The 26780-nt window shown below is 30.2% G+C and overlaps 1 protein-coding gene across 1 annotated transcript; it reads left to right on the top strand.

The window, feature by feature from the left end:
- Window positions 1–3322: 3322 nt before the first annotated feature.
- Window positions 3323–19084, top strand: LOC129951766 (protein wech). The gene is made up of 5 exons (XM_056064087.1): window positions 3323–5131; window positions 13571–13741; window positions 13812–15615; window positions 15807–15959; window positions 16028–19084. The coding sequence occupies exons 2-5, from the start codon at window positions 13587–13589 to the stop codon at window positions 16196–16198; spliced, it is 2283 nt and encodes a 760-aa protein (XP_055920062.1). The 5' UTR covers window positions 3323–5131; window positions 13571–13586; the 3' UTR covers window positions 16199–19084.
- The last annotated feature ends 7696 nt before the right edge of the window (window positions 19085–26780 follow it).

Below are 26780 nucleotides of genomic sequence, written 5' to 3'. Positions count from 1 at the left end.
CTAAAAAGGTGGTGTGTATGGATTTAACGACAAGGGATGAGTTGGCCTTGTTAATAATAAATCAAAATGGAATCGAACATTTTACTGAGTGTCGCAAATAACTAATTTGTCGCAATAGAACAGATAGAATGAATAATAACATCGTGCACACTGTAAGTTCGGTATGGAAGAGGTGAAAGCTTACGGGTAAATGTTATAAACTGGCTACATTGAGTTCCAAAAGTCTGAAATAAGTCAATATCATTTTGGAGTATGACAGAATCAGATGGAGTAGAAATAACCTTTTTTAATTCCATGTCATCAGCGTTAATAGAGACAGTTGAATTATCAATGATATTAATAACGTCGTTGATAGTTAAGACAAATAATAAAGGACCAAGGTGCCACTCTTGAGTGACTTCTAAGATTCCCTAAATGGGATCGGAGTTGAGAACCGAAAAACAACTCTATATTATCGGTTTTTAATGTAAGATCGAAAATAAAAATTAGTCTTTTTTATGACGTTAGAATATGAGTCAAAATATCACCTTAGACATATAATTTTATAGCTGTGCAACCTGTTCCAAAACATTTATTAATCACTGTAAACGAACAGGTATGCAAAAAAAGGACTCCATGCACGCGAATTACCATCATCCAGCTGTGTGTGTTCAAAATTCAAATGGAACACTGCCTTTGATTCGGAAGATTTTCTCATTCTTTTACTACGGACTAAAAAAGGACAGGGCACAGGGGTTAGATGTGTTTTGTTATTTGGGATTTTCCCAATTTTCTCTAACACTGCCAGCCAGGAGTGAAGTTACCTATAAGGAAAATGAATAAGGTATGCTATACCGTCGTCGTCGTGGTCGTTGTCGTTGTCGTCATCGTAGTCGCCCAAATTTGAAACTCAATGCTTATATGTCTGCCTTCCTATATCCCTTTCTTCCTGACATTGTGTGCGTAGTAAATTTTCTATGCCAATGCCACACATACAATTTTTATATATATCATTTGTTAATTTGAAGGTATATTACCTTGGTGGAATTTCACAAGGTTAGATTTTTGTGAAAAATAAATTAAATGCTTTTTGTATATTGTTTAAAAAAAGTCCATTACTCTTTTAATATATTACAAAGTGGTGAATAAGTATATTCAAATTGAGGTAGCTAAGTTTTTGGAATGATAGAATCTTAGGATAGCCGTCATCTTAAAAAAAAGTCGTATGAGTTAAGCTTCCAGTATTAGTTAATCGTAAGTTAGGTTTTACATAAATTTTTACCATAAAAAAAAGCTGATTTCGATATTTGGAAAATACTACTTTTTAAAAATATTAGGTATAGTACATCAATTAATTGTAAGGTATCTAACTTTTGTAAAGTTTGCCGCAATTTTGGCTAAACTTCTTTTTCCTTTACTAAATGTCATTTTCACGTTATATATTTTTCTTATAACGATACGCATACACTAAAGTTTATAGAAAGGATTTTTTCTGAAGCCAGCTTGAAGAACAGATTTTTCCGTTCGAAACACTTTTCGAATGTTCAAATGGTAGACATGTGCATTCAAGACGACACAAGCGTCCACAGGTTTTTCTCAAAACCCACCTCTGTTTATCAACTCCTACTCTCACCTCCCTGTGGCGAACATCGTGGAGATTGAAATCTCACCAAGCATATACATTTAAAAATAGTGATATAAGGTAATTATTAAGGACGAGCTTTATCTCTAGAATTGTAATTAAGGAATCCATGACTACAAAAGCTAATTGCAGATTTTCTGGATTAACCACTTTTGGTTTATAGGTTACATTAAAGCAAGGATTTACTGGAATTAAGATTGTTCATACTGAATTTACGCACTGTCATAATGAAACCCTTGTATTCTTCTTTTTTTTTTTTGTGACGCCAAAATCGCATTGACCCCTTTTAATAGCCACTGATGTTATAAAAAAAACACTTAAGTGCACATAAGCACTGAATTTTATATCAATATTACAATTTTATAAAACATGATAACAAAAACCATTGGGTATTGTTATACACAAAAAGTCTCCATCTTTGTAGTAGATTAAGATAATTACTTGTTTGTTTTAAAATGTAAAGGCATGCAACAGAAGGCAGTTGGCTTAAAGTAAACTTAAGCAAGAGACATTAGTCCGGGTTTAAACTAGTTTAAAGTAAACATCTTTTAACAACTGATTATGATTGCTTTCAGGCAAACAATCAAAAATAGCTTGTATGTGGTCATTTTTGATGCTAAGTAAACAATTCCAAAAATCAAAAAGGTACCCCTGAATGCTGTCTGGATAGTTAAATTTTGGGCCGACTAAAAATTTGGATTATAAAGAACCCGCTAAGATAAAATGGCAGATTTAACCCACACCGTAGAATTACATTATTTTAAGATTCAATTAAATGAAGGTGTAATGCTTTTAACTACATATTTTGTATTCTAAGGGTTATAAAAACAAATCCAAAAATTGATAAACTATTGTTATACCTTGTCAAACCTTTCACAGATCAAACTTTGGATTTATTTCCATAGCCCTCTACTTAAAACAGATTCTAGATTTATGGGACTATTTATGATCAATATTGTATAAAATGTCACTCAAGTCATTCCTTATTAAAATGGATTAAATCGGCCAATATCTATTACGCTTGTGGACAAAGTTTTATTCCTGGTAAGGTTTTTGAAGTAGGATTTTTTTAGATCCTAAAAAACCACACAAGCATATAAGGGTTTTTGAATCTATCTTAATTCATAAAAAATTGAAAAAAAATCAATAAAATGTATGATAGTATTAAAAATCTATAATCCCTTTCTTCAATATTCAGTTAAAATTTGTGTATTATTTTATAAAATGTTTTTTTTTTTTTTTTTAGTCTTGAAAACTCTTAATTCTATTTAAACAATTGCTTACAAAATATTAGTTTTAAGTAAGAAGTTGATTTTTGATTTAAATAAATTTAAGCTAACCAAATTTTTCACGTCATTCGTAAGACGGTTGAATAACTGAAATCCTTTATAAAGAAGATGGTTTTTATTATAAAATATTAATTTACTGTTTAAATTAACAATAATATCATTAAAGGGAAATGATTAACTTTGAAATTTTTTTAATAGATAATGCACAATGCTATTATCTCTAAAAGTGTTGTCATATTGTGTCTATAAACTTGTGATCTGCGTTATAAGTGTAGATGAACAAATTAAGGTATGTATTTCGAGAAAACATCAAAATCTTTAACCTTATAATAATTTATCTAATTTAAGTTTAAGGGCTCTAAGAATAAGTTCTGCACATTTGTGCCTTAATTATCTTAATTTCGAGTTAAATATAAAATTAGGTATGTACCGTCATAAAAATAAACAACTTGTTTATGACATCAATTTTCAACTTTAAACCGCACTAATTCTGGTAAAATTCTTCTTTTATTGTTGCGGGCGGTTATTTTGTTGTTGTTGTTGTTTTTGTTTTTCTTTTCTATGCTACCTAACTACTGTGTGTGTTTTCATTTTGTTTTTCAAGGGATGATGGTGTTGTTTATATTTTCATTTGTATTTTCTTCTTTTTTATTTTCTCTCTGTTCTTGTTATTCTTCTGCTGCTTCTTTCTTTGGGACTTTGGGATTGGGATTGGGACTTGAATTTGGATTTCGGGAAATTCTAGGCTAAACTAAGGGAAACACATGAAAATCAATTCAGTGTCATGGCCAAAGTGCAGAAGAGAAGAACAAGAAGTGGTAGTGCCATTTTTATCCTTAGATGTGTGTAAATATTATTAAAAAGAAAAACTGCATTTTATACATACATACATGTATATATATATATATAAATGTAATTCTATCTCTGTCTATGAACAAAAATACAACAACAAAAAAATTTAATATATTATGTACTTTTCGGGATTCCTCAAAAATTTTGCATCGTTGGTGATTTTGATTTAAGAACAAAATATTTTCAAAGGGCAGTTGCAATCTTATGGTCAAACGGAAAACATCAAAAAATAATAAACAATCTTCCGGTAGTGTATTTCAAAATTTTCAATGATAAAACATTTCTTCGGTCTTATCTAAACAAAAAACAACTTTTTAAATCAAAACTAGAAAGAAACTTTATAAAAATAGTGTTTAACTTTAATTGAGTGTAAATTTTGTTCTTTCTCTTCGATTTTATTATTATTTTTTTTTTCTAAAGTTTTGAGATTTAGTCTAAATTTACTCGCCCTAAATGTGTTTTTTCTTCATGGGTTTTTAGTGCGTTGTTTTCGTCACCGTCACCATCAACATCACCGTCGCCGCCGCCACCGCCGCCGTCGCCGTGTGTTACGCTCTCGTTTTTCGTATACGCATGTTGAAAACGCAGTCTTTCGAGAGCAGGCGTTTATTTTAATTGGGTCACTGGATGAATATACCTATAAAACAAACGAAAATTGTGACGACAAAACTGCGTTCTATTCTACGCATCATCATCATCAACATCATCATACTCAATATCGTCGTCATCTTTTTCATTAACAACGAAGGAAATCCAAGAAGTGAAGGAGTCCCATCTTCGTAAACCTCAACTTCGATGTTCAAATGTTGGACTCTTATATTTTGTGTACCTATTTAACTTCACTATGATGAGTGAGTGCGATGTTTAGTGGAATCAGAATCAGTGGTGTGTCATGGTGTTTTAGAAATTCCTCAAATCAGTCTAAATGAACATTTCGAAAGTAAAAGTTAAACACACAATGATTTAGCACATAATTATAAAATAGTTCCGTTATTTTTGTTTAATTATGTGTTTTTTATTTATATACAAAATATAAAAATTATGAAATTAAATATTAAAAAAATTCCGTTATAATAACAAAATTAAAAAGACACAACAAGTTCAATAGTTGTTGGTTAAAGGTGTCCCGTTTTTTTCATTATTATTATCATTTTATTGTTTGTGTTTTGTTTGTTTTCGGCGACGCACGGCGTTAGAGATAAAAAGAAATATCAATAAAATTGATATAAAACCAAATAGAAGAAAAACAAAATAACCAAAACGAAAAATTCAACACATGAGAATTGGATTCTTTTTGTATTTACAATTTTCACCGACCGACGACGATTTTTACCAACTACCTGCTTTCTTTAAAAAACAACCCATTTTTGTAAGTACAACAATTAATTTTATTTTTTATTGATAAATTGATTTTATTGAATAAAATAGTATAATAATTATTTTGGTATTTTGAAAAAAAAAAAAAACAAAAACATAAAAGCCCCACAGAGAGTATTAGAAATGTTTTTGGTGTTGTTAATGTTATTGTTGTTTTTGTTGCTTTTTTCCTTCTTTTTCGTGTTCGTTTTGCTTTTTTCAAGAAGGGTGTTGTTGATTGTCTTTACTTCTTGTTCGTTTCGTATGGTATCGTAGTCGTAGTTTCCCACTACCCTCCCAGGGTGCGTTTACGCAGGACGCACTTTTCCCCCTTGTTTTTTTTTGTACGTGTTGTGTTTTGTGTTGGGAGGGTGTTTTTTTTTTAAAGTTGTATTTTGCTTTCATTTTGTTGTTGTTGTTTTGATAGCTGTAAGGGATACTGTCACACCGTACAGTATACACATCGTATATGTTATTTAGATAAGTTTTTGGGATACAAAGAAAGACTATTCTTTTAGCGTGCATTAGCTTAAAGGATAAAAGTTGCAGAAGAGGCTCTTCATACATTTAAGAACAGATTAAAATAGTAAAACAAAAATTGAGCTTTAAGATTAAGAAACAACTTCTTTAGTTTATAATCAGGATCAACTTTCCATTACCACAGCAAGAATTTAGAGACGCGTTTTTTTATTTGATAGATACATTATGTGCAAATAAATAATGATTATAGCAATTTTAGAGCGAGAAACATTTATTTATATTTTCAATTAATTTTCAAAGTCCACTTTTTCACATACAACACACGCAAAAATAATTGATCTTCCCGGATTTTTTTCAGTGTTGCCATACTTGGTTTTTTGTTGTTAGGATTTCAGTGATTTTAGTGTTCAAATGCAAAAACTATACTTTGCACCCACCTCAAATCCTATATTAAGTCAATCAGGAAGGCAGCATGTCCTCTCAAGGTACCTCGGTGCTAGAACGCCGTACTAGAGGAATGGTTAAGTTCAAAAAAGAAAAAATCTTTTTATATGACAAAAATCGTTATAATTACCAAATTACCTAGACATGATTTTAAACATTTTGGAAAATGTTAATATATTCCTGAAATAGTAACTTTTTTAAAGATGTCTCTTTTGATTTTCGGCAAAAAATTAAATTTGGATTTGTTCCTTTTTGATGGAAGGTCCTTAATTTAAGAAAATTATTAGGATGAGTCCCACTGTATTTATTTTTTGGATGTGTGTTTTCATTCTAAAAATCTAGCGGACAAGTCTAAATATGATCAATATGTACTTTTTAGACATTATTCCTGAATTGTTGTTAACATTTTGTTTGGTCAACTTTATCTGCTTAAGCTACGCGCACACAGAAATGGATTCTCCAATTTTTACTTTTCTTGGTCCTGGAGCATCTAATTTCTATATTCTTTCTAAATTTGAAACTGATTTGCATCTTACATTTATGGTCGTTTTTTAATGAGGTTCTCTATTGGTAAAATAAAATCAATTTATTTTTGATTGAAATATATCAAGATTCCAAATGTTTGCCTCTTTTGCAAATTGATTTAAAGTCAAACTTTCGGAAATTTTCAAATGTTTCAAAAAATGTACCCCTAATACAATTTTTGTGTAAAATTTATTGGGGTTGAATTGGCTAAAGTGATAACTGCCTATCATATTTTTGATAGTCAAATTTATTATAACTGAATTTTCCGTATGTGTTAGATTATTCAATTCAATTCGATTGAACAATTTAAAATTAGAATTGTCAAAATTCATTGCTGTTTTGTTAAAATTTAAAAACGATTCCTATAAAATATCTAAATACAAATATTAAATTGGTTGTGTTTTAATAACATTGTGTTTTTTAAATGTCGTAAATTTTGTCCGTCACAAGAAAGTGTTTTCGTACCTAAAAAAGGTAATTGAACAAATTACTCATTCGTTTCTGTAAGCGTCTGGTAACACTATTCAGAAACGACATATTTGTAGGAAAATGACTATCACATTTTTGTTGTGACAGCTTTTTAGGTATCAATTTGACTATCACCCTACATTGATCAAATGCCATAATTTTAAATGTCATTTATCATTATCAACAATCACCTTAGCCGATTTCACCCCTAATTTGTTTTAAGAGTAGTACAATTGTAAGAATTTTCTTAGATATAGTTTTTCCTAAAATATGAGAACAATTGAATGAAATAAGCTTCAATCAAAATAAGTCTGCAGTATTATTTGACAGCTGCATTCACCGATAAGAAAACACCAAGAAAATGTCAATATTTCCATTGGCTTACAACAAAATTACAGTGTTGTATTAAATTAAGACTTACCAAGGAAAGCTTTTTTATTATTTTGTTTAATTACTTTTTATGATTTTCTAAAGAAGTACCTGCATCAAAGTACAAAGTCCTTGAATGTATGCAAAATTATTGAAGAATGTTGGGGCTTATGTATATTTCTTAGGTTGCAAATTAAATCTCTGGATTTAACAAGAAATAACAAGCCAGCGTAGTAACTGATACAAAAATTTAAAGATTGATTCATGAACCTAAAATCTTAAACAAAAAGCTTCTAAAAAGTGACTTTATACTATTGAACAACATTTTCTAAACGTTACGAGTTTTAAATTTAAACAAATCCTTAAATTTTTAGATATTATGAATTTCTGTTAAAAAATGTCGGTTTTCTCGATAAAATGACTTTTGTTTTTACATAAATGGGTTATTTCATCCATTTCGAATATCATTTTGGAGTTTTAACTAAATAACATTATTTTTCAAATTCTATTAAATTGGAGTCGTAAATGTTGCACTAAATTACAAACATGAGATTTTGGAGGTGTTTCAGTTTTCAGCCTCGACATTTTTCAAAGAGTTGCATCAATTTTGGCTCTAAATTTGCCGAAAGGATTAAAGTATCACATTTTTTAATACAACACATACATTTTTCTAGGATTAATATTTTCCGCAGACCAAAAATACTTGTGATACAAATACGAGATTTTTACTGTTCTACTATAGGTTTTTAGTGTGTTGAACAGTTGTTGTCTTTTCAGCCTGTGCTGGTTGCAAGGCAGGACGACAGGACGAGAACATGTAGTATAAATGTATGTCCCATTAGAGGTATAGTAGTATAGTATGGTATAAAAAGGAATAATATTTATAAGGGAGGAAGAATATCAAAGGAATGAGCAAAAAGATGGTCCCTAGAAGAAGAAGGTTTGGTTTGGTTCGGTTTGTTAAGTTGTTGGGGGGTTGTCGCTGGGTTTCAACTTTGGTTTGGCTTCGTACAGTTTACTTTTCTAGAAACCAAAAACAAAAAAAAATAAAAGAAGATCTCCTGTGAAACTAAGGTGATTGACCCTTTTATATACCTTTACACGCATTTCTTACCGTTTGAATGCGTTTTCTTTAGAATTCATCAGCATCCCCATAACAACAACAACAACAACAACAACAACAACAGTCAACAGAGTATAGTCCTGATAAAATTTGTCAAAATTTGTACCTATCATTTGATTTGTTATATATATGTACGAATTACCGTTTTAGGGGTGAAGCAGAAGAAAAAGAAGAAGATTGTATAAATGTTATTCGAGTGAATAGTGTTGGGGGTTAGGGCAGAAAAGGTATATGTGTAAGGAGAATGTTAATTTAGAATCTATTTTCAAACAACAACGCAGACTCATTTTCGAATTTAAGAAAGAAAGAAGCCCTTCTTCCTTTCCTGTTTGGATTTAGGATTTGGGATCCCTGGGGTGGTTTTTCTACCTACATAGATAAGTTTTTAAATGGTCTTTAACCCACCCCCCCCTTTTAAAGTTGGGTTAAAATGTTCATAGTTCAGGAATAAATAATTTTACATAAAGTTCCGACGCCATTTCTTTAAATAAAAAATGTACATTATTAACAAAATAGACGCGTTGTTAACGATTTGTTGAAAATTGAGGCTCAAATTGCTAAATTGTTTATTAACATAGATATTATTAGTCGTGCTTCTGGAAGAATGTACAAGTATGTAAATAGAAGTGCATAAGACCAATTAAATAAGGTTCCTTTTTTAAAATCAGAATATGATCCATAGGACTTGAATGTAAGTGTTAAAGGAAGTTCCAGATCCTTATTTAAGAAGAAAAGATTCTATATACTGATTGAGATTAGAATGAAATTTAACACTTGCAATTGAATGCTTGGTCTCTTTCCTTTCTTAGATTTTAACGAAGAAGGTACTTATATAGGCTAGGTACCTACTCATCTCAAGATAAAAGGACTCCACTAAACACTACACACACACATACACACAAATAAGTGTCCTTCTTCTAGTTTTTTTTTGTCAGTTAATGATAATGACAAACATCTGCTTTTAAAACCTTGAAAAATAAATTAATTTCATCGAGCTAGCATCTGTTGAAATTCAAGCGAACACATAAAATGCATGTATGTACGAAGAGTGCGTATATGAAGGTTATTGGCAGGTAGACAGGATGCAGGATTCATTTAATTTATGTCTCGATCTTTGTCAAGATTTGTTTAATGCATGCGATCCCTACCTCATACCTACATACTTCATAGGATAGAAAAACTATCGAAAAAATCAATCCTATTCTAAAGGAAAATAAAGACAGAACTTTGTATATATTTAGTTTTCCAAGTTTGTAAAAAAAGAATGTTGTAAATGGATAAATCAAATCAATGTTGCTTAAATACATAGTCTACTGCACATATGTATATATATGTTTTGTAAGGCAACAATAATAAAATAGAGATTCAAAAAGACAAGGTTTAAGGATTCTTTATAAGAATTCCTCTGTTTCGCTGCAGTTTAATTGCTTGAAACATGCTTTTTGTTTGAAGTCCTTTTAAACCCTTATTCATATATGAGTTCTTTGTAGAGAGCCTTTTCCGAGTTTTTATCATGTTCAAAATTATTTTGAAGGCTCACAGATCTTTTAAACACTTATTCAGATATGAGTTCTTAAAAAAAACATATTGAAACTTATTTTGAAGGCTCATAGATCTCACATTCTTTGTATGGGTGTTATGGCAAAACTTTGGCATTCTTCAAATTGTCACAAATTATCATTGATTTACTTTCAAAATTCAAACTATAAGAATTTCATTTAATTGGAAGAAGATGACGCATTTTCAGGAAGATGATTTTTAGGTTAAAATGCTTTAAATACGCCTATATAATCAGAACTCCAAACTTCTAAGTACTAGTAATGATTTGTTTACTTTTTATCGTACCAACTTCAAGCTCAAATATGTCCAAATCAAAAAACATAGATTTAGAAACTAAATTGTGTTACTGAGAGTTCTTTATTTTTGTTCTAACTTCTTGATTTTTCTGTTTATTTATTAAAAAGTTTATAAAGATTGTACTCAGAGCTGCTTTTGTAATATTTTTCAGGTACAACATAATTTTATCTCCATTCCGGTCTTACGAATTCTTTGTAATCATTACCCGGTAACAGCCTAATTTTCGATTAATCACACCCTAAAAAACAGAATTAAAAAACGACTCCGAGGCGCAAATAGTCGTCATCATTGAAGATGATTTTTCGATGATCATGTCCGGATTATTTCGATACATTTCAAGAACCCAATCATTGAAGATAAGTTGTTGCTTGCTATCGCCTGGCTTAAGTTTAACTTAACTGACATTTGTAAGCCTCAAGAATTAAGTTTTCTAATTCTAATGTCATTTGGGGAATGCCTAATCCTAAAGAGGCACACTATAGCCGGTCGAGAAGGTGATGCTTTACGACGGCTCAAAAGTGCTTAAGTATTGCTAACTATAGTTGGAATAGTTTTCAGCATTTTTACAGCAATGTTCAATTTTTTAGTAATAATTAAGTTAAATAAATTGGGTGGCGCAACAGTCCGTTGTGAACCAGGGCCTAGTGACTTACAACTCTCAACCATTCCTGTGTGCAGTACCCGCGAAAATTAATTTTTTAATTAAGGTGGCACAGGCAGGGATTGAACCCAAGACCCCTTGCATGACAGCCCAACGCACTAACCATCATGCCACGGGTACTACAAAAATAATAATTAAGTTAAAAAAGTTAGAAGATGATAGCTACAGGCCATTTAAAACGAATCCCCTTATTTCAATATTTTATAACTCAAAGGTTTCAGAGATTTTCGCATAAAAAAAAAATTCTGATAAATCTTAGAAATATACGCTGGCTTTTTGTAAAACTCTATAACTAAGCCATATCTGAAACGTTAAAATAGTTAATTAAATATAACGCATTCTATCCTTTGATCTTACATGAAATTAGGACAATTTACAACGTTTACAATAATTCTAATTACTTCTTCTTATATAAAAATCCGATTTTTCATTCTATAGCAAACAATTTCTGGAGAACTCATTGATTACATGTGTTTCAAAGTTATTTGTGTTTATTATTAGTTTGTTACCTGCTTAAGGGGTTAGCCCAACCTTGAATCCGCAAAAAACATTTTTTTTTAGAAAAACTACAAGATATATCGTAATTTAATTAAACTCAAGACCGCTGCATCTATTTTCGTTATATCTTTTTAAATTACATAGCCCGAAAACTGTCAATGATACTGGCAAATTTAAAACACCAACATTTTGGGCACATATTTTTAATTGCCGATGTCCATTTCGTTTTTTAAAAATTGGATCCTGTTAAAACTTTAAAACGTAGCTTTTTTATGGATGCAAACTAAAGGCCTTTAGAATAAAGTGAAAGTGGTATTGTGACGAGCATACCTTACTCCAATGCTTATATTTTTTTTAAGCAAGAAACTTTTAAAAAAAAGCGCTAAGAAGATGGAAAATGTACTTAAAATCCAAATTTCAAGTCAATCGGCAGCCTTAAAAAGGCAGCATTGAGACAAACGCGTTTGAAGTTTAGAATTGCAGAAAATTATAAGTAAAGCCCTAATACACAAATTATAAAACCGTATAAACACAACAGTTTCGAGATCCTATTGAACAATTTAAGATTTAAAAAAAATCGATTTTTCGTAACATCTTAATAACTTAATAATAATTTATTATAATTCGTTTTGAAGATGGTTTACAAAGAATTTATTTGTTTGGAATGAATACATTGATTGATGTTTTAGTGAATATGCATACTGTCTAAAAGGGCACGTTTTTCTGGTAACCCCCCCCTAAAAAAAAACAATGTTAATCCAATAAATCTTATAATTACAGCCCAGTTAATGCACACACAGTATTTCTTAATTTAAAATTTGATGTGCCCGAAAAAAAGCCCTTAAAAGCAAAAATGTCATCCATTAATCATGGAATTAATGCCAAAAATACTTAATTTGATATTTCTTTTTTTTAGTTTCGAAATAATCGCCACCCTTAACCGAAATTCAAACAGAAAAATTATCTTTTCTATTTTCCAACCGATGTCGATTAATTTTGCGAAACCCCAAAATTGCATATCCAACCCACGTACTGTACATATTTTGAACTATATGTTATTTAGTTTTTCCAATAATGCTTCTTCATTTCCAACACACACAATATTCCCTTTGACGCTTTTGACAAAGACTATGCCTAGTATAAAATAAGTTTCTGGAAAAAGGCGAGCCATAAATTTCGAGGTATAAAAATTACAAAAGAAAAAGGGAGTTCAAATAGACTGCTTTCACCTCTTACTATATGTATGTACATCCCAATGTCATTATCGTCGTATGGCAGCCCTTTTCGGGTATCAAGAGTTTGTGTGTTATTGCACAGCAGTGAAAATCACCCCTCTTAAGGAAAAGGGAGAGATTTCTGTTTCCCAATTATGTTATTTTTATTTTCGTATTTCACTTTTACATTAATAGTATAAAATATATTTGAACAACAACAATTCTTGCAATAGCCGTTTTCGTTAGCGGTCCTTATCCTGCTTCTGAGAATCCCAATGGGAATATGGTACATATTAAGGAGTACTCTACTATTGAGTAGGTACATTTTTTCGTAAACACTAAATAACACTCACTAAAGAATGTAATTTACTTCATAACAACTTTCTACCGCAAGTTTTCAAAGTAACCTAAAGAAAACAAAATCGTTTTGTTACTTCAAGGCGGTACTGGGGTTGATAATACTCTAAAATTTCAAGTTTTTTGTCTCTTAATAGATTGTCTAGATATATCAGAGGACGCATTAAGATGAATTCGAGATCCTATCGTATTTAAAGCTTTGGTGTCGAAAATGGTTTTATTGAGTAGTCTCAGGATATTCTGTTTCAATGTTCAAAATAATGTCCTCCCTTATCTAAAAAACTGACTTCTCGTATCGAAATCTGAACGACACAAACAGGAAACTTCTTAAAAAGTGTTCAAAAGAATTGCAGGGGAAACCCTTTGATTTATTTCTTTAAAGTACAAATTAAACTTTCCTTTTAACCTTTAATCCTCAAATGTAATCCAATTATTTGTTTTCTAATAATTTTACAGACCTAATTAAAATAAAATGGAATTAGTAACCAACAACAATCTTCCTCATGGCACAAAAAATGTTCCCCCAGCTTGCAACACAAACTCATCCACGGAAACACTCTTGGCTGGAATCTTAGATTCTTTTCCTGCTTGGGAATTGAATACGGCTCTTCTTCAAAGTTCACAATTGTAAGTTCTTGTTTTTCAATATCAAAGCATTATTTTAATTATACATAATTTAAAAAAAATTCTTTTCTAGATCTTCTCCAGTTCACAACGATTTTCTTATGAATGGCATGTTTAGTGCTCAACCTACAGCACAACCACTTGTTCGCAATACCTCAAGACTCTCGCCGGGATCGAGCAACTCAAGCAATTCGAGCATTCATTGTGGCGCAGGATGTGATAGTAATGCATCAATACGCTGCCTCGATTGCAATGAGTTCATGTGCAATAATTGCTTGCGTGATCATCGCAACAGTCCCTTGTCCTCAAACCATTCAGTGATCTCATTGCCATCTCCGATTGGGTCTACATCGACTGGGGGAATGCCAACTGTGCTTCCGGGCCCAACTTTCATGTGTGATTTACACAACGAGGTCTATCGCTATGTCTGTGAATACTGCAAAAAATTGGTCTGCCAATGCTGCACTCTTCGCGAGCACAAGGACCACGACTACACTTCAATTCAGAGTTTTGTCGAAGAGGCAAAGGACAAAATTGACATGGCCATTGAGAGCAGTCGAATGGGCACGAAGTGTGTCAAAGGCAGCATCGATAAGGCTTTGGCATTTATTCGTCTCATCGAACGAAACTGTGCTGAGCTGTCAGACAATATCAGGAAGTCATTCAGGCAGTTCATGATTGCCATTGAAGATCGTGAGCGATTTTTGCTGGACTTTGTTGAGAAGCTTCGTCAGAGACGTTTAGCTTTGCTGCATGACCAAATGGCAGGTCTGAAATCGACTCTTTCTGGTTTATCTGAAACATCCGACATGTTGCTCAAGGTCTACGAAAATGCTCATCTCATGGAACAAATCGAAATTGCTCTCAAAATTACCAATGGTCAGCGTCAATTGGAACAGTTTGCCGCCATCTTTAAGGATCTGCAGCCACGTCAGGAACTCTTTGCATTTGTTCCTCCAGATTTCACTATTCTGGGTGACATCCGCAATCAAGGAGGTGTCGTTGTTGTTGATGATAAGAATATCCCTGTCGTCGAGGCGGGTTCGTTGATTCCAGTTGTTCCTGCAGTAGCAGGGTTGCCACCTCCAGCTGCACACTCTACGATAGCTGCAGCTTCCCGTCGTCCCATTCTTCGTGATGTGAGCTTCCGCGTACCAACACCATTGACACAACGCATGCCAAATCCAGGTCTAGACTGGGAAATCAGTCTTTTGCGTACTTCACCAGCTCTGCAGTTTGGTGCTCCACGAATAACTCAGTGCATTGCTGGCAGTTCAGATCACATCAAAGTTCGCAACTCAAACCTTCTAACACTGTCATTTGCTACCGAGGGTCATGAAGATGGACAAGTCAGTCGTCCGTGGGGTTTGTGCGTTGACAAAATGGGAAACATTCTAATCTCCGATCGTCGCAACAATCGTGTTCAAGTATTCAATCCAGATGGAACTTTCAAGTTCAAGTTCGGTCGCAAAGGTGTCGGAAATGCTGAATTCGATTTGCCAGCTGGAATTTGTACTGATTGCGATAATCGCATCATTGTTGTCGACAAAGACAATCATCGCGTTCAAATATTCTCCGCCAATGGAATTTTCCTCTCGAAATTCGGTACTTTCGGCAAGGAATACGGTCAATTCCAATATCCGTGGGATGTCGCAGTTAATTCGAGGCGTCAAATTGCCGTCACAGATTCGCGAAATCATCGTATTCAGCAATTCGATTCGGAGGGTCGTTTTATTCGTCAAATTGTCTTCGATAACAATGGCCCTAGCAAGAGTATTGCCGCACCCAGAGGAATATGCTATACACCGCAAGGGAATATCATTGTTTCTGATTTCGACAATCATTGCTTGTATTTGATTGATCCGGATGTAAATGAGGTAAGCGTACAGAATTGAAAAAACATACGACTTAAGAACCATTTGACAGATTTTGATAAAATTAACGCTTTAAAGAAAGTAAATTAAAATTTTGTTTGCAAGAAAAATTTAATTGTTTAAACTTTTATTTTCTGCATTTAAATGAAAAATGTGTATTAATTTAATTAAATTCTTTGTTTTTCTTTTTTTAGATAATTTCTGCTAAAGGGCAAGAAGGCTGTGGTTTCCAGGAGTTCAATCGACCATCAGGACTGTGTTGCGATGACGAAGGACGGATTATTGTGGCCGATTCTAAGAATCAACGTGTCATTGTTTTTAGTCCTAATATGGATTATTTGTGGGATGTAAGTATAATATTTTTAATTATTTTAAATTTGTATAAAGTTTGTTAACAACCGTTTCCTTTTATTAGATTGAAATCCGTCCATCTGTCAACCCACAGATGCCATGTACTCTGGATGAAAAAGATCGTACATGCGATGTTGCTCTCATGCCAGATGGAAGAGTTGTATTCTTGATTGAACTCTCACCAGACTCCAAAGAAGGATCTAATCCTCACAAACGGTTTGTCCACGTCTATTAGAAAATATAATTTGTCTTAATGAAAATTATTTTAAAAATGAAAAAGATCGGGTGTTAAACGAAGCTTCAACGAAAAGTTAAAAGATTTTAAATTTATACAAAACAAGTCTTTCGCAAAAACAAAAAACAAAAACAATCAAAACTAAAAGTTAAGCTCATATTCAATTTAGTTGATTTTATAAATCAACTACTTTTATCGACTTCACTTTGAATATATGTATTTTATATTCATTCATAAACCAATATTTAACTAACTACTTTTCTTTACTCTTTTCAAGAGTATCTTGTAATATTTTAAAAAATTGAAAAACAAAAATCATAAAACTTTTAATTTTTTCGTATGGGCTTCATATTATTTTATAAATACAAAAAAATACAAATCGATCGGTTGTTGTCGAATAAAATAAGAATTGTATAGACTTAAATTTTAAGACTGATTGTGGAAGACAGTTAAAAAAAAAGAAAACAAAAGTAATAAGGAAAATAAGATTATTATGCAACAATCAAATCAGATTTGAAGAAAACAATTTACTAGCTCAAAAATTGAGGTTAAGAGAAAGAGATAAAATTATTATATATATATACTTATATATACATACTTAAGGAAAGAAATACATACTTGTGTATTTTGAAAAAAAAAACTAACATTTTTTAAACAATTTACGGACAAAATGAAAACATAAATTTTAGTACAATTTTACACTAAACGGAATTGTGGAATTGATGTGTTCATTTACAGACAGTTTATATATTACAAAGAAAAAGAAAATGATGATATACTTTATATAAATACTTGTGTACCTATATAAATAATAATACTACTACGTATATTAGATATATTATGTTGTCCTCGAAAGTTAAAAAAAAAAAAAAACAAACACAAAAGTAAAAAAACGTAAATATTAATAATTATAAAAAAGGACATAAGCAATTTATTTTTGTTTAATTTAGTGAAATATTTTTCGTTTTTATTTTGCAACGGTAGAATAGTTCCTGTAATTTAAGGGATTGCTAGGACTATATAGCACAAAAGTTCTTAAAAAAACAAAATCTAAAATCTAAAATAATGCATTTATTCTTATGAGCACGTTATTTTTGCAGCAATAGGTAATATAATTTAGGCTTTTTCTTTTTAGGTATTCTTAAAAAATGTAGTTTGTGATCACAAGTACACATATTAAAAATTTAGATGAATTGGTTTTGCAAATGTTTATCATTGTAAATTATAAGCTTAAGCACTTTTTTCATATCAATTTATCAACATTTATTATCTATTATATATTTTTAATGGACAACCCTTTGTAGTTTGAATATAATAATTATAATTTTGTTTAAAGTTCCATTAACTATTATGATATTCCTATAATTCAATTGGATTAGTTTAGTTTCGCAAAAATTACAGACTGTGAGTATTTTTAGAGGAGTTAAGAGCACCCTCTGACATTATTGTCTACAAAACACTCCTCAGGCAAGGTACAAGTCCATCATTATATACATTTTGTATTTTAAGGAAATATTACTTATTTCTTTTTCCAGTTTGAAAAGGTGCCCTTTTAAACAAACCATTAATAGGAATAGTGCAGAAATTAAATAAATTCCAAAGTAATAAAGTTCAGTTTTCAATTGAATGAAAAAACATGATCAGCTGTCATTTTGATATAAGTAGATTTGGCTTGATAGTTAAGAAGATTTTTCTTGGCTAACTTTCCTGTCAAGTTTCCCAGAAAGTTGGCGTAGGGTTCGATTATAGCTATCAGTAAAATCTATCAGTAAAATGTTTGTTTTTAGTTTTTGCAAATGGTTCAGATTTATTTCTAGCAAAGATTGATGCAATAAGATGAATTCTTTATTCAAGTAATTTTTCAAAAAGATACAATGGTCGCATTCACAAAGCTAGAGGCTACGTAGTCAAAATTCAACTAGCTTTGTGTATGCAAAACTTCACTACAAAGCTAGTCAATCTGGAACTGTCATATTATTGACAAATGCAAATATATAAAATAAGAAACATGATTTGAAAACTCTAACTTATATTTTGTGTTTTTAAATTCAATAAAATCAAATTTAAGACAAAATTTGAATGATTTATATTTGCATTTAAATATTGAACAATATTTATATAATAATATTTCATTTTGAATTCGTGTTACTTTCCCGAGCAGCTGATTGTAAAAGGTCAAAATCATTCTCCACTAACTTTGTGGCCGAATTTTTTACACTACGTCAGAGGGGAAATTTCAACTACTTTTGTAATTAGATTTAGCCAATCAGAATCCCTTGACTACGTATAGCCACTAGCTTTGTAAATGCAACCAATGCATTTAAAGTTTTATTTGACTTTATATCTATTTTAATTTTTTAATGATGAATTTTCATTTACTGAACAGCTGACTGCCAAAAGCCAAAAAACAATTCCATTTCGTTTTACTGTTGGTGTTCCAGTTTTTTACTGTTCCGATCACAACATTAAAAATTTTACTGATGAAAGCAACAGTAAAAATATTGTCTGAGGCGCGGAGCTTCAAAGCGACATTTAATTTAATGTCGTAAATTTTACTTATGGATTTTACTGCTAGCCATAACCAGCCCCTTAGTTGGGAGACAATTTTTTGGCAGCTGGCCAAAAAGATACTCGAAACTTGCCTTTCTTTAAAGTTCCTCATGGCGTCTAAAATTAACCAAAGTCTGTTGTTGAGAATAATTTCCCTCACATTTTTTCCTGACAAAAATCTGTCATTGGAATTTTGTGAAATTGAAACGATTCGTTTCACTTCTAGACATAAAAGAATCAGCCGTTCAGGAAAACGAATTTCCGTCCGGAAAATAGAGAATACTTTTTCTGAAATCCATTTCAATGATAGCTATAAATGTTCCAATAAATTAAAAATAATTCCTGACTTATAATTATTTTTCTTCTCAAAATTTGATCACAACCACCGATTTATATATTTTAAACAATCAGTCTCTTGAATATGATAAAGACAGATGAATACATTGTACAACATGTAATTAAGTACTCCCAAATTTTGATTCCTAGTTTTAATTTAATTGAATAAAGTATGAATTAAAACACGAAAACATTAAATAAAAGTATCAAAAATGTTATAAAATTGTATACATTTGGATCTCACTTTCATTGAAATAGTATAGCTGTACTTGTGAAACGTACTGTTTGTGTTATTTTTTTTTTCTTATTTTCTAATATAATTCAATAATGATGATTTCTCTTGATAAAAATATTGTAAAAGCATTATGAATGCAGTCCAAAAGGGTTAGTGTAGATCTCGAAGAGAATAAATAGTTAAATCAGGGCTTGTTTTAATAATAAACAATAATAATTAACAAAAAAAAAAAGAATAAAACTGTAGACAAATTTTATTTGTTTTTGTTTTCCATTAAATGTCTATTATATTATAAACGAACGGTTTCAATAAAGTAAATACTCATATATAGTTAATTATACATTTTATATTTGATGACACAATAATATTCATGTTATATATATTTTTATGTTGATATTTTATTTCGTGCAGAAGAATAAATGATAGAGTATAATATTTAGATTGTAATTTAAACACAAAAATAATAAAATATATTATTAGAAAATTACAGGCAATTTAGTTAAATGTTGTGTGTGTTTGATAATATAAATATAAATAACTATAATACTAAAATATTATTGTAAGTTAAATAAATGCCATACATATATTTATATATAAACATTTATAATACTAGTAATAATAATAATAACTAAAATTATAATCTATGCAATATTTTATATACAAAAATTAAAAAAAAAATATTTTGTGACTGAAGAATTTAAATAATATATTAATTGCATGGTGTGGTAGCATATTTTGTTTTTGTGTGGTAGCTTCCAAATTTTAAAATAAAACAAACAAAAAAATAAGAAAATATTACAAAGTATAAAATATCAAATACTGATATTTTGATTAATTTGTGTAATGTACATAATTAAAGAGGAAAAGTCTTACAAATTTGAATAAACAAAAAAAGTAAACAAATAAAACTAGTCACAAAATATTATACAAAAAATTACAAGAAATAAATCTGGTCTATGTTTTAAGTCAACATTGAATAATAAACGATTAACATGGACTTCATTCGAATATAATTTTAATACAAAGACAAAATTATATTTATAAATATAAGCTTATGAAATGTAATTATTTTAGAAACTAATTGAAAGAAAACAGCAAATATTTGCTTTGCATTTGATAAAAGAAACTAACAAAACATAAACTTAAAGGGGTTAAGTTATTTTTATATCCTTAAAACTCCTTTGATAATAAATTATGACAAAAGGATTTTATATGAGAAACTAAAATTGATCCTGAGTAAGATCATCTTCAATTTAAAAACAATTCAGAAAATTCAAACCATGTACGGTTTGATGAAAGTTGATTTAACCATATTGTTCCATTGGAACCAATAATCGCGTTTCGATTAAAATATGTCAGAAGTATTCAAAACTCATTTTAAAATCAGGTTCTGTACCTTTCCGGTGTTTACGACCAGACCATGCATTTTAGAAGCTAATACGTAAACGGAATAGAGTCAAAATAAAGTAAACCAGTCTTAAATACGAATTTCAGAAAGTCCTTTAAAATACCTAACAGGCTATAAAATCTTAAAATGGGATTAGTTCCCTTTATAACACTTTATTAAAGAAGCCTGTTAAAAGTTTGTGAACCCGAGCATTATGGCTAAAACACAAACACGCTTCAGCTTCGGCTTCGCCTGACGTTTACGAGTTCAACCATAGGAATTTAATGCATGCTATCACAATGGAGCTTCGACCTCACGTTTTGTTTGACAACCGTAAGGAAAAGAACGTAATGTAACGTAATGTGACTCCAAACGGAAGCTCTAGTTCAATTATCTGAACATTTGCTTTGTCTGACAGCTCAACAGCTGTAAAAAAATGTCAACAAACAAAAGCAACCTCGAAGCAAGCCCACCGTAACGCAGACGAAGCCGAAGCTGAAGCGTGTTTGTGATTTAGCCATTAGTTCTTTTGGAAAGAGAGCCAAGCTAAGTTAAGGCGAGTAGCCTATCATTCAAAATATATTAAAACCTATGCAAAGCAAATATTTAACACTGAAGTTTGTTTCAAAATGTATACAAATTATCTCAATTACAAAACAAAAGTTGTATACCGATAAAGCTTATAAAAGATAAAAACAAAAATAATAATTGGTGAAGGGAATATTATAATAAATAAATAGGGATATCGCTTAGACCTAAGTAAAATATTTATCTTAAAGCATAATTTTAAACATTTCACAAGTCTACACTTAAAAAAAAATATTCATTATTTGTATCTTTTCATTCAGCTTTTCCCCATTTTTTGGTAATTCGCTTTCGCACTCCCATTCATCGTTTTTTTCTTTTCTTTGGTTTCGTATATTTTTTTCTTTTTTTTTTAAATTAATTTTGTTGCCATTTCACATTTTAAATTATAATCAAATTTCTGCAAAGTAAAAATAAAAATAAAAATTAAAAAATTTTGTGATTACTGGTGCCAACCAGATACAAATTTCATTAAAAATGATATAAAAATATACATGATAGTATTTTGCCCTGCTATCTTGTCATTCTTTTCTTATGGCTGCCATTAAATTGTAAATTTAAATAAAACAAAAGAAAAACAAAAACAAAAAAAACTTTTATTTTTATATTTTCTAAATAAATGCCAAAGGCTTTCAATCAAAAATTTCCAGCATCGATGCTTATGTATTTTTAGTTTTAATTTTAATTTTATTTTATTTTTTAATTTAATATTAAATAATTATTATTCATAAATACATACATAATAGGTACATAAAATACACTCAACATCAGGGATCACAAGTTAGACTCTCAGGGAATTTTTGATGTTGTAATTTTGTGTAATCCTTTTTATTATTTTTTAATTTTATGTATTTTATTTTTTCGTTTGAGTTTTCTTTATATATTTATATACATACATACATATATATATTTAATACAAAACTAAAATACTTATACTTGAGTATAAGATTTTGATTCCCTTAATTTTGTTGGTTTAGTATTTAAACCACTTAAAATACTTAAATATTTAAAAAATATAAAACATACAAAAAGAAAATCATAATTATTCTGTGACTACATTCGAAGAAGAACAAAATTGAAATATTTTTATTGAAATTATTTCAATGAAATACGAAGACAATTTAAAAAATCCAAACAAAATTACCATTTTATGAGTATATTTTCTCGAATCAATATCAGAAGTGATTGTGTAGATAATTGTATTGTAGTTTCTCGAGTGTCCTTTTGAAGATGACATTGCTGAAACTATTTATACAAAACAAAAAAATGATTAAATTATAAGATTGATCGAAATTTTCAAAATTTTGTATATTTAAAAAATAAAACACAAACAATTATATAATATTACATATATTGAATAAGATATTTTGTATTCTACAAATTAAAAAATAATAAAAACATATTTCTTCAAAAATCAGATTTAAGCAATTGAATTAAAAAAATACAAATCTTCCTTTTTAATAAAAAGTAAAAATTAAAAAAAAAAACACTATACACAAATTCTTATACTCATATATATTTAAATTTTAAGTGATGCGACTTATATTAACTATAATATTATAAAATATGATCCATGTTGTATTAAAAAGAATAATAACAATATGTGTAATACAGAGTACAATCGAAGAGTACAAATTTTTCTCTAGAGAATAAGAAAATTTAAATAAAATAAATAACGAGTTTGTGTTTTGGGCTAAATAAATAACTTTAAAGAAGAATTGTACAAAAATCCATAACACATCTCGATTTATTTAAATAAGTACAAACTTAATAAATAATTATGATTATGTAAGATTTTTTCTTAAAGGATAAATAATAATGAAAGAATGTCCTTTAAAAACTGATTCTCATGACATGTAATTTGAATATTTTAATACTTTTGTATCTAAAATTAATTTCAAAATCTTGAATATGAAATTGCTATAAAAGTTTCACATTAATAATAAATAATAATTTTTTCAACTTTTTTTCACATAAATAAACGTTTGCATGAAAAAAAACACAATTGTTCTTTTATTTTTGTCTTATTTTTAGATAAAGTTCCATTATTCAAAAACGACTGGGGTTGAAAGAAATTTGAGATATATCAAGAACCGAAAATTATTTTTTAACAAATTTGGGTACTATTTCTTGTAGATTTTGTTTGTATTAAAAACTGACTGTTGGAATTTGATAAAAAAAAACTACTGAATATATATATATATATATATATTCAGTAGTTTCAATTAAAATTTTAAATCAAAACCATATAGAAACAAATTAAAAAATCAAATTTTGATTTATAGAAAAAAACGTTAAATGGATTTTTTTTTCAAAAAATATACTTCCTTGATATCACGTTACAATATATTATATAAAATTGAATTCAAGTCTCTAGCGGTTTTGGTTCGTAAGATATTTACGTTTAACCAACATCTTCACCTTTTTTTCAAACTGCTATGGTAAAAACCCTCCCACGCAATTTTCTTGAGAGCCCTTTCTGCTTTATTATCTGTATAACAAAATTTATTTGAAATCAATATCTCTTCTGGTTCTTGAGCTTTGGACGACGAAAAAAACGTCGTGAACGGACATACGCACGCGCAGACATCTTTCAAAAAATCTTTTATTTCGACTCTAGGGACCTTGAAACGTCGAGAAATGTCAAAATTTTCAATTTGAAAAATCGGACCCATTACAATAACTTCCTACTGGAAGTTAAAAAGCGATTTTTTTCCTAAATTACAATGCTTTGAACTTTTAAAATGTTCATTTTATTAGAAACAGGAATGGCTTGACAAGGAAAAACATATTTGAAACAAATACCCCTTTTACCATTGGCGAGTCGAGTGAATAAATGTGTGAGTGTGCAAAATTTGTATTACCGTTGGCATATTGAGAACTGTTCATTCGACTTAAATATCATACATTTTTCGAAGATTGATCTCACTCTTTTGTCGCTATCAAATGTTCGTTGATTTGAACGTCATTCGGGTTAATATTTGTCGAACGTTCATATTGTGTGAGAAAAGCTCGAAACCTATGTAAAAGAAATGTCGGAAAATAAACAATGTAAGTTCATATGTGTATATTTAATTTCTTTTATAAAATAACATGAATCAATGCATTTTTATTCAGCTGTAAGAGAACTAATAAAAATCAGTACGAAAAGTTAGTCGAACTGATGGAATCAAACCCGAATGTAGAGAGAGGTGTTGGAGAGTATGGTTTAAAAAAAAAAACAAAAGGAATATTGGGACCAATTTGCTACAACCCTCAACTCACTTGGGCCACCTACTCGCGATGGAAAAGAAAAATTATTGAACGACAAACATACTCAATACTACCAAGGGACATTGAACGTTCTAGTCTTTGGTACCACGTTTCAAGCACTGACTTAAGGTTACTGGAGTTCCATACAAACGAATCATGGGTTGATAAAGTATATCTTGAGCCAACATAACGAATCCACATTTTATGGTCACACACCTTAAAAATTTGCAGTAAAAACCAAAAGCTACTCTCGGGGAAAAAACTTACTATCATTGCATTTAAACTGTTATATCCTTTTCTGCTAAGATACTGATGACACAAGTCAATCGGAGCAACGATTCCTAGCTGGGTTCCGTTAGCACATCCTATTACTCCTGGTAACATGGCCATTAAAAACAAGTAGTTTCGTGCCTTTTGTTTCTCATCTCACATGTTGAGACTGATCCAGGTTGAACATAATTTGTCTTCAATTGCACACACAACTTCTTTAAATACTAAGGAAACAGAGGATTGTGACGGGCCTTAGTCAAAATCTTTTCTTACGTTTCTCTTATAGCTCTCACTAGCAAAAAATCTAAGGGCAGAAGCTAATTTTAGTACAGCAGAGATAAATTAGGTGCTTGCATTTTTAAATTGGCCTTCCAACTTGTTTAATACGAATACAAACCTTCCTTATTCGGTGATCTGCAACTTGCAACTTAAGGAATTAATTAGAATGAAAAGAACTTCCAGTAGGTAAAAAATATTTTTTCTACTTACAGATAGCTAGGGAGTTCCAAGAAATTGGAGTTGTCTCGAATATTCTTGCGCAGTCGAAGCATTCTTACTTTGTTTCTGTAATTTTCGTTTTCTCCAAAAAACTAATGTTGCTTATCATTTTTTTTAAATAAAATTATCAATTAATGAACACAAAAGTTTTTTTTTGAAATTCCATGAGTTGACGTTTATTTATACCTGATATTTTTCTTCTATGGTAGCACTGAATTTCGAAATCGAATTGTAAAGTTCGCCAACCGTGGAATGTGTTACTTTGCTAGTCAAAATGTCTCACTTCGAACGTTCGATTCGCCAACCATAATAGGGGTAAAAAAGTCAGGAAACATACAAAATAAAAGAACTACCGGAGACAAATATTCGGTATTGCTTCCTCGTTGTCAGCCTGATATTTCGTTGGAAAAATAGTTTAAAAAAATATGCACAAGTTAAGCAAAGTGCAGGATTAACAATTTATGTATGTAGATTGCTTTTTGGGGTTAATAGTGAAGTTCTTTGGCACCTATAATGCATTTCCACCTACTTTTCAGAATTTCATTTGTTAGGCAGATACAAATTTATTTCAAGCAACTCCTAAAAATGTCAAAACAGAGGCCTGATTATGGGATTCGGGTGAAATCATTTTGCTTCGATGTTTTTTTTGGCGGATTCACAGGCAAAAGAGTGTTTATTGTTATTCACTGTTCGATTTCGTGGATTCTTTCATTGTAATTATATAAAAATGTGAGTTAGCTTTATTTTAACTTTCTTATAATTTATAAAATATACACCATAATTGATTCCACTTTTTGAATTGAATATTGTTTATTTAATAAATCATCGCAAATTTCACAAATTCAATTAAAACAAAAAAAAATGTGTGGAAAGCTGTCAAACCAAAAGTGTTAAATCACTGGAATATGGGTAGAAGTGTCAAATCACTGGAATATAGAAAGAACTATTCGTTAATAAGGAAATACGATGCAAGTCGAAATTGAAAGGTCGAATTGAAAACGATCCGCCGCCAAACTCATAATCGTGCCCCAGTGCTTTGAGGTAGAGGGATGTTTTTGTTTTTTTTTTTTTAACTAAAAAGAAATATTGAATATTAAAAACAGCCTAATTTTACACAACGTTTATCTAGCAAGGTATCGAAGAGAACCGAGATCAGGGGCCGATTCTGCCCCTGATCTCTGAAAATATTTTTTTTTTAATGTTGGTATTTTTTTTCACGGGACGTTCACTATCGAGGGAAGTTCACTATAGCTGGAAATATGTCTAGAGAATACAACTTTCCATTAAGTATTATATATTGAGGTATATTTTTTATCTTTTATGAAGTTGTTCAAAAATGTCACGACCAAAACTAGACGTACTAATGTATGTATGTACTTACATACCTATAACCTAATCCATTAGTTAGATATTTATTAAACAGGGTAATAAGCCGATTTTGTTTTTGTTTTAGTTTGGAACAAATATAA

The sequence above is a fragment of the Eupeodes corollae genome, chromosome 3 (genome assembly GCF_945859685.1).
Source record: "Eupeodes corollae chromosome 3, idEupCoro1.1, whole genome shotgun sequence".
NCBI classification, from domain to species: Eukaryota; Metazoa; Arthropoda; class Insecta; order Diptera; family Syrphidae; genus Eupeodes; species Eupeodes corollae.
This window is presented reverse-complemented; position numbering and strand designations above follow the sequence as displayed.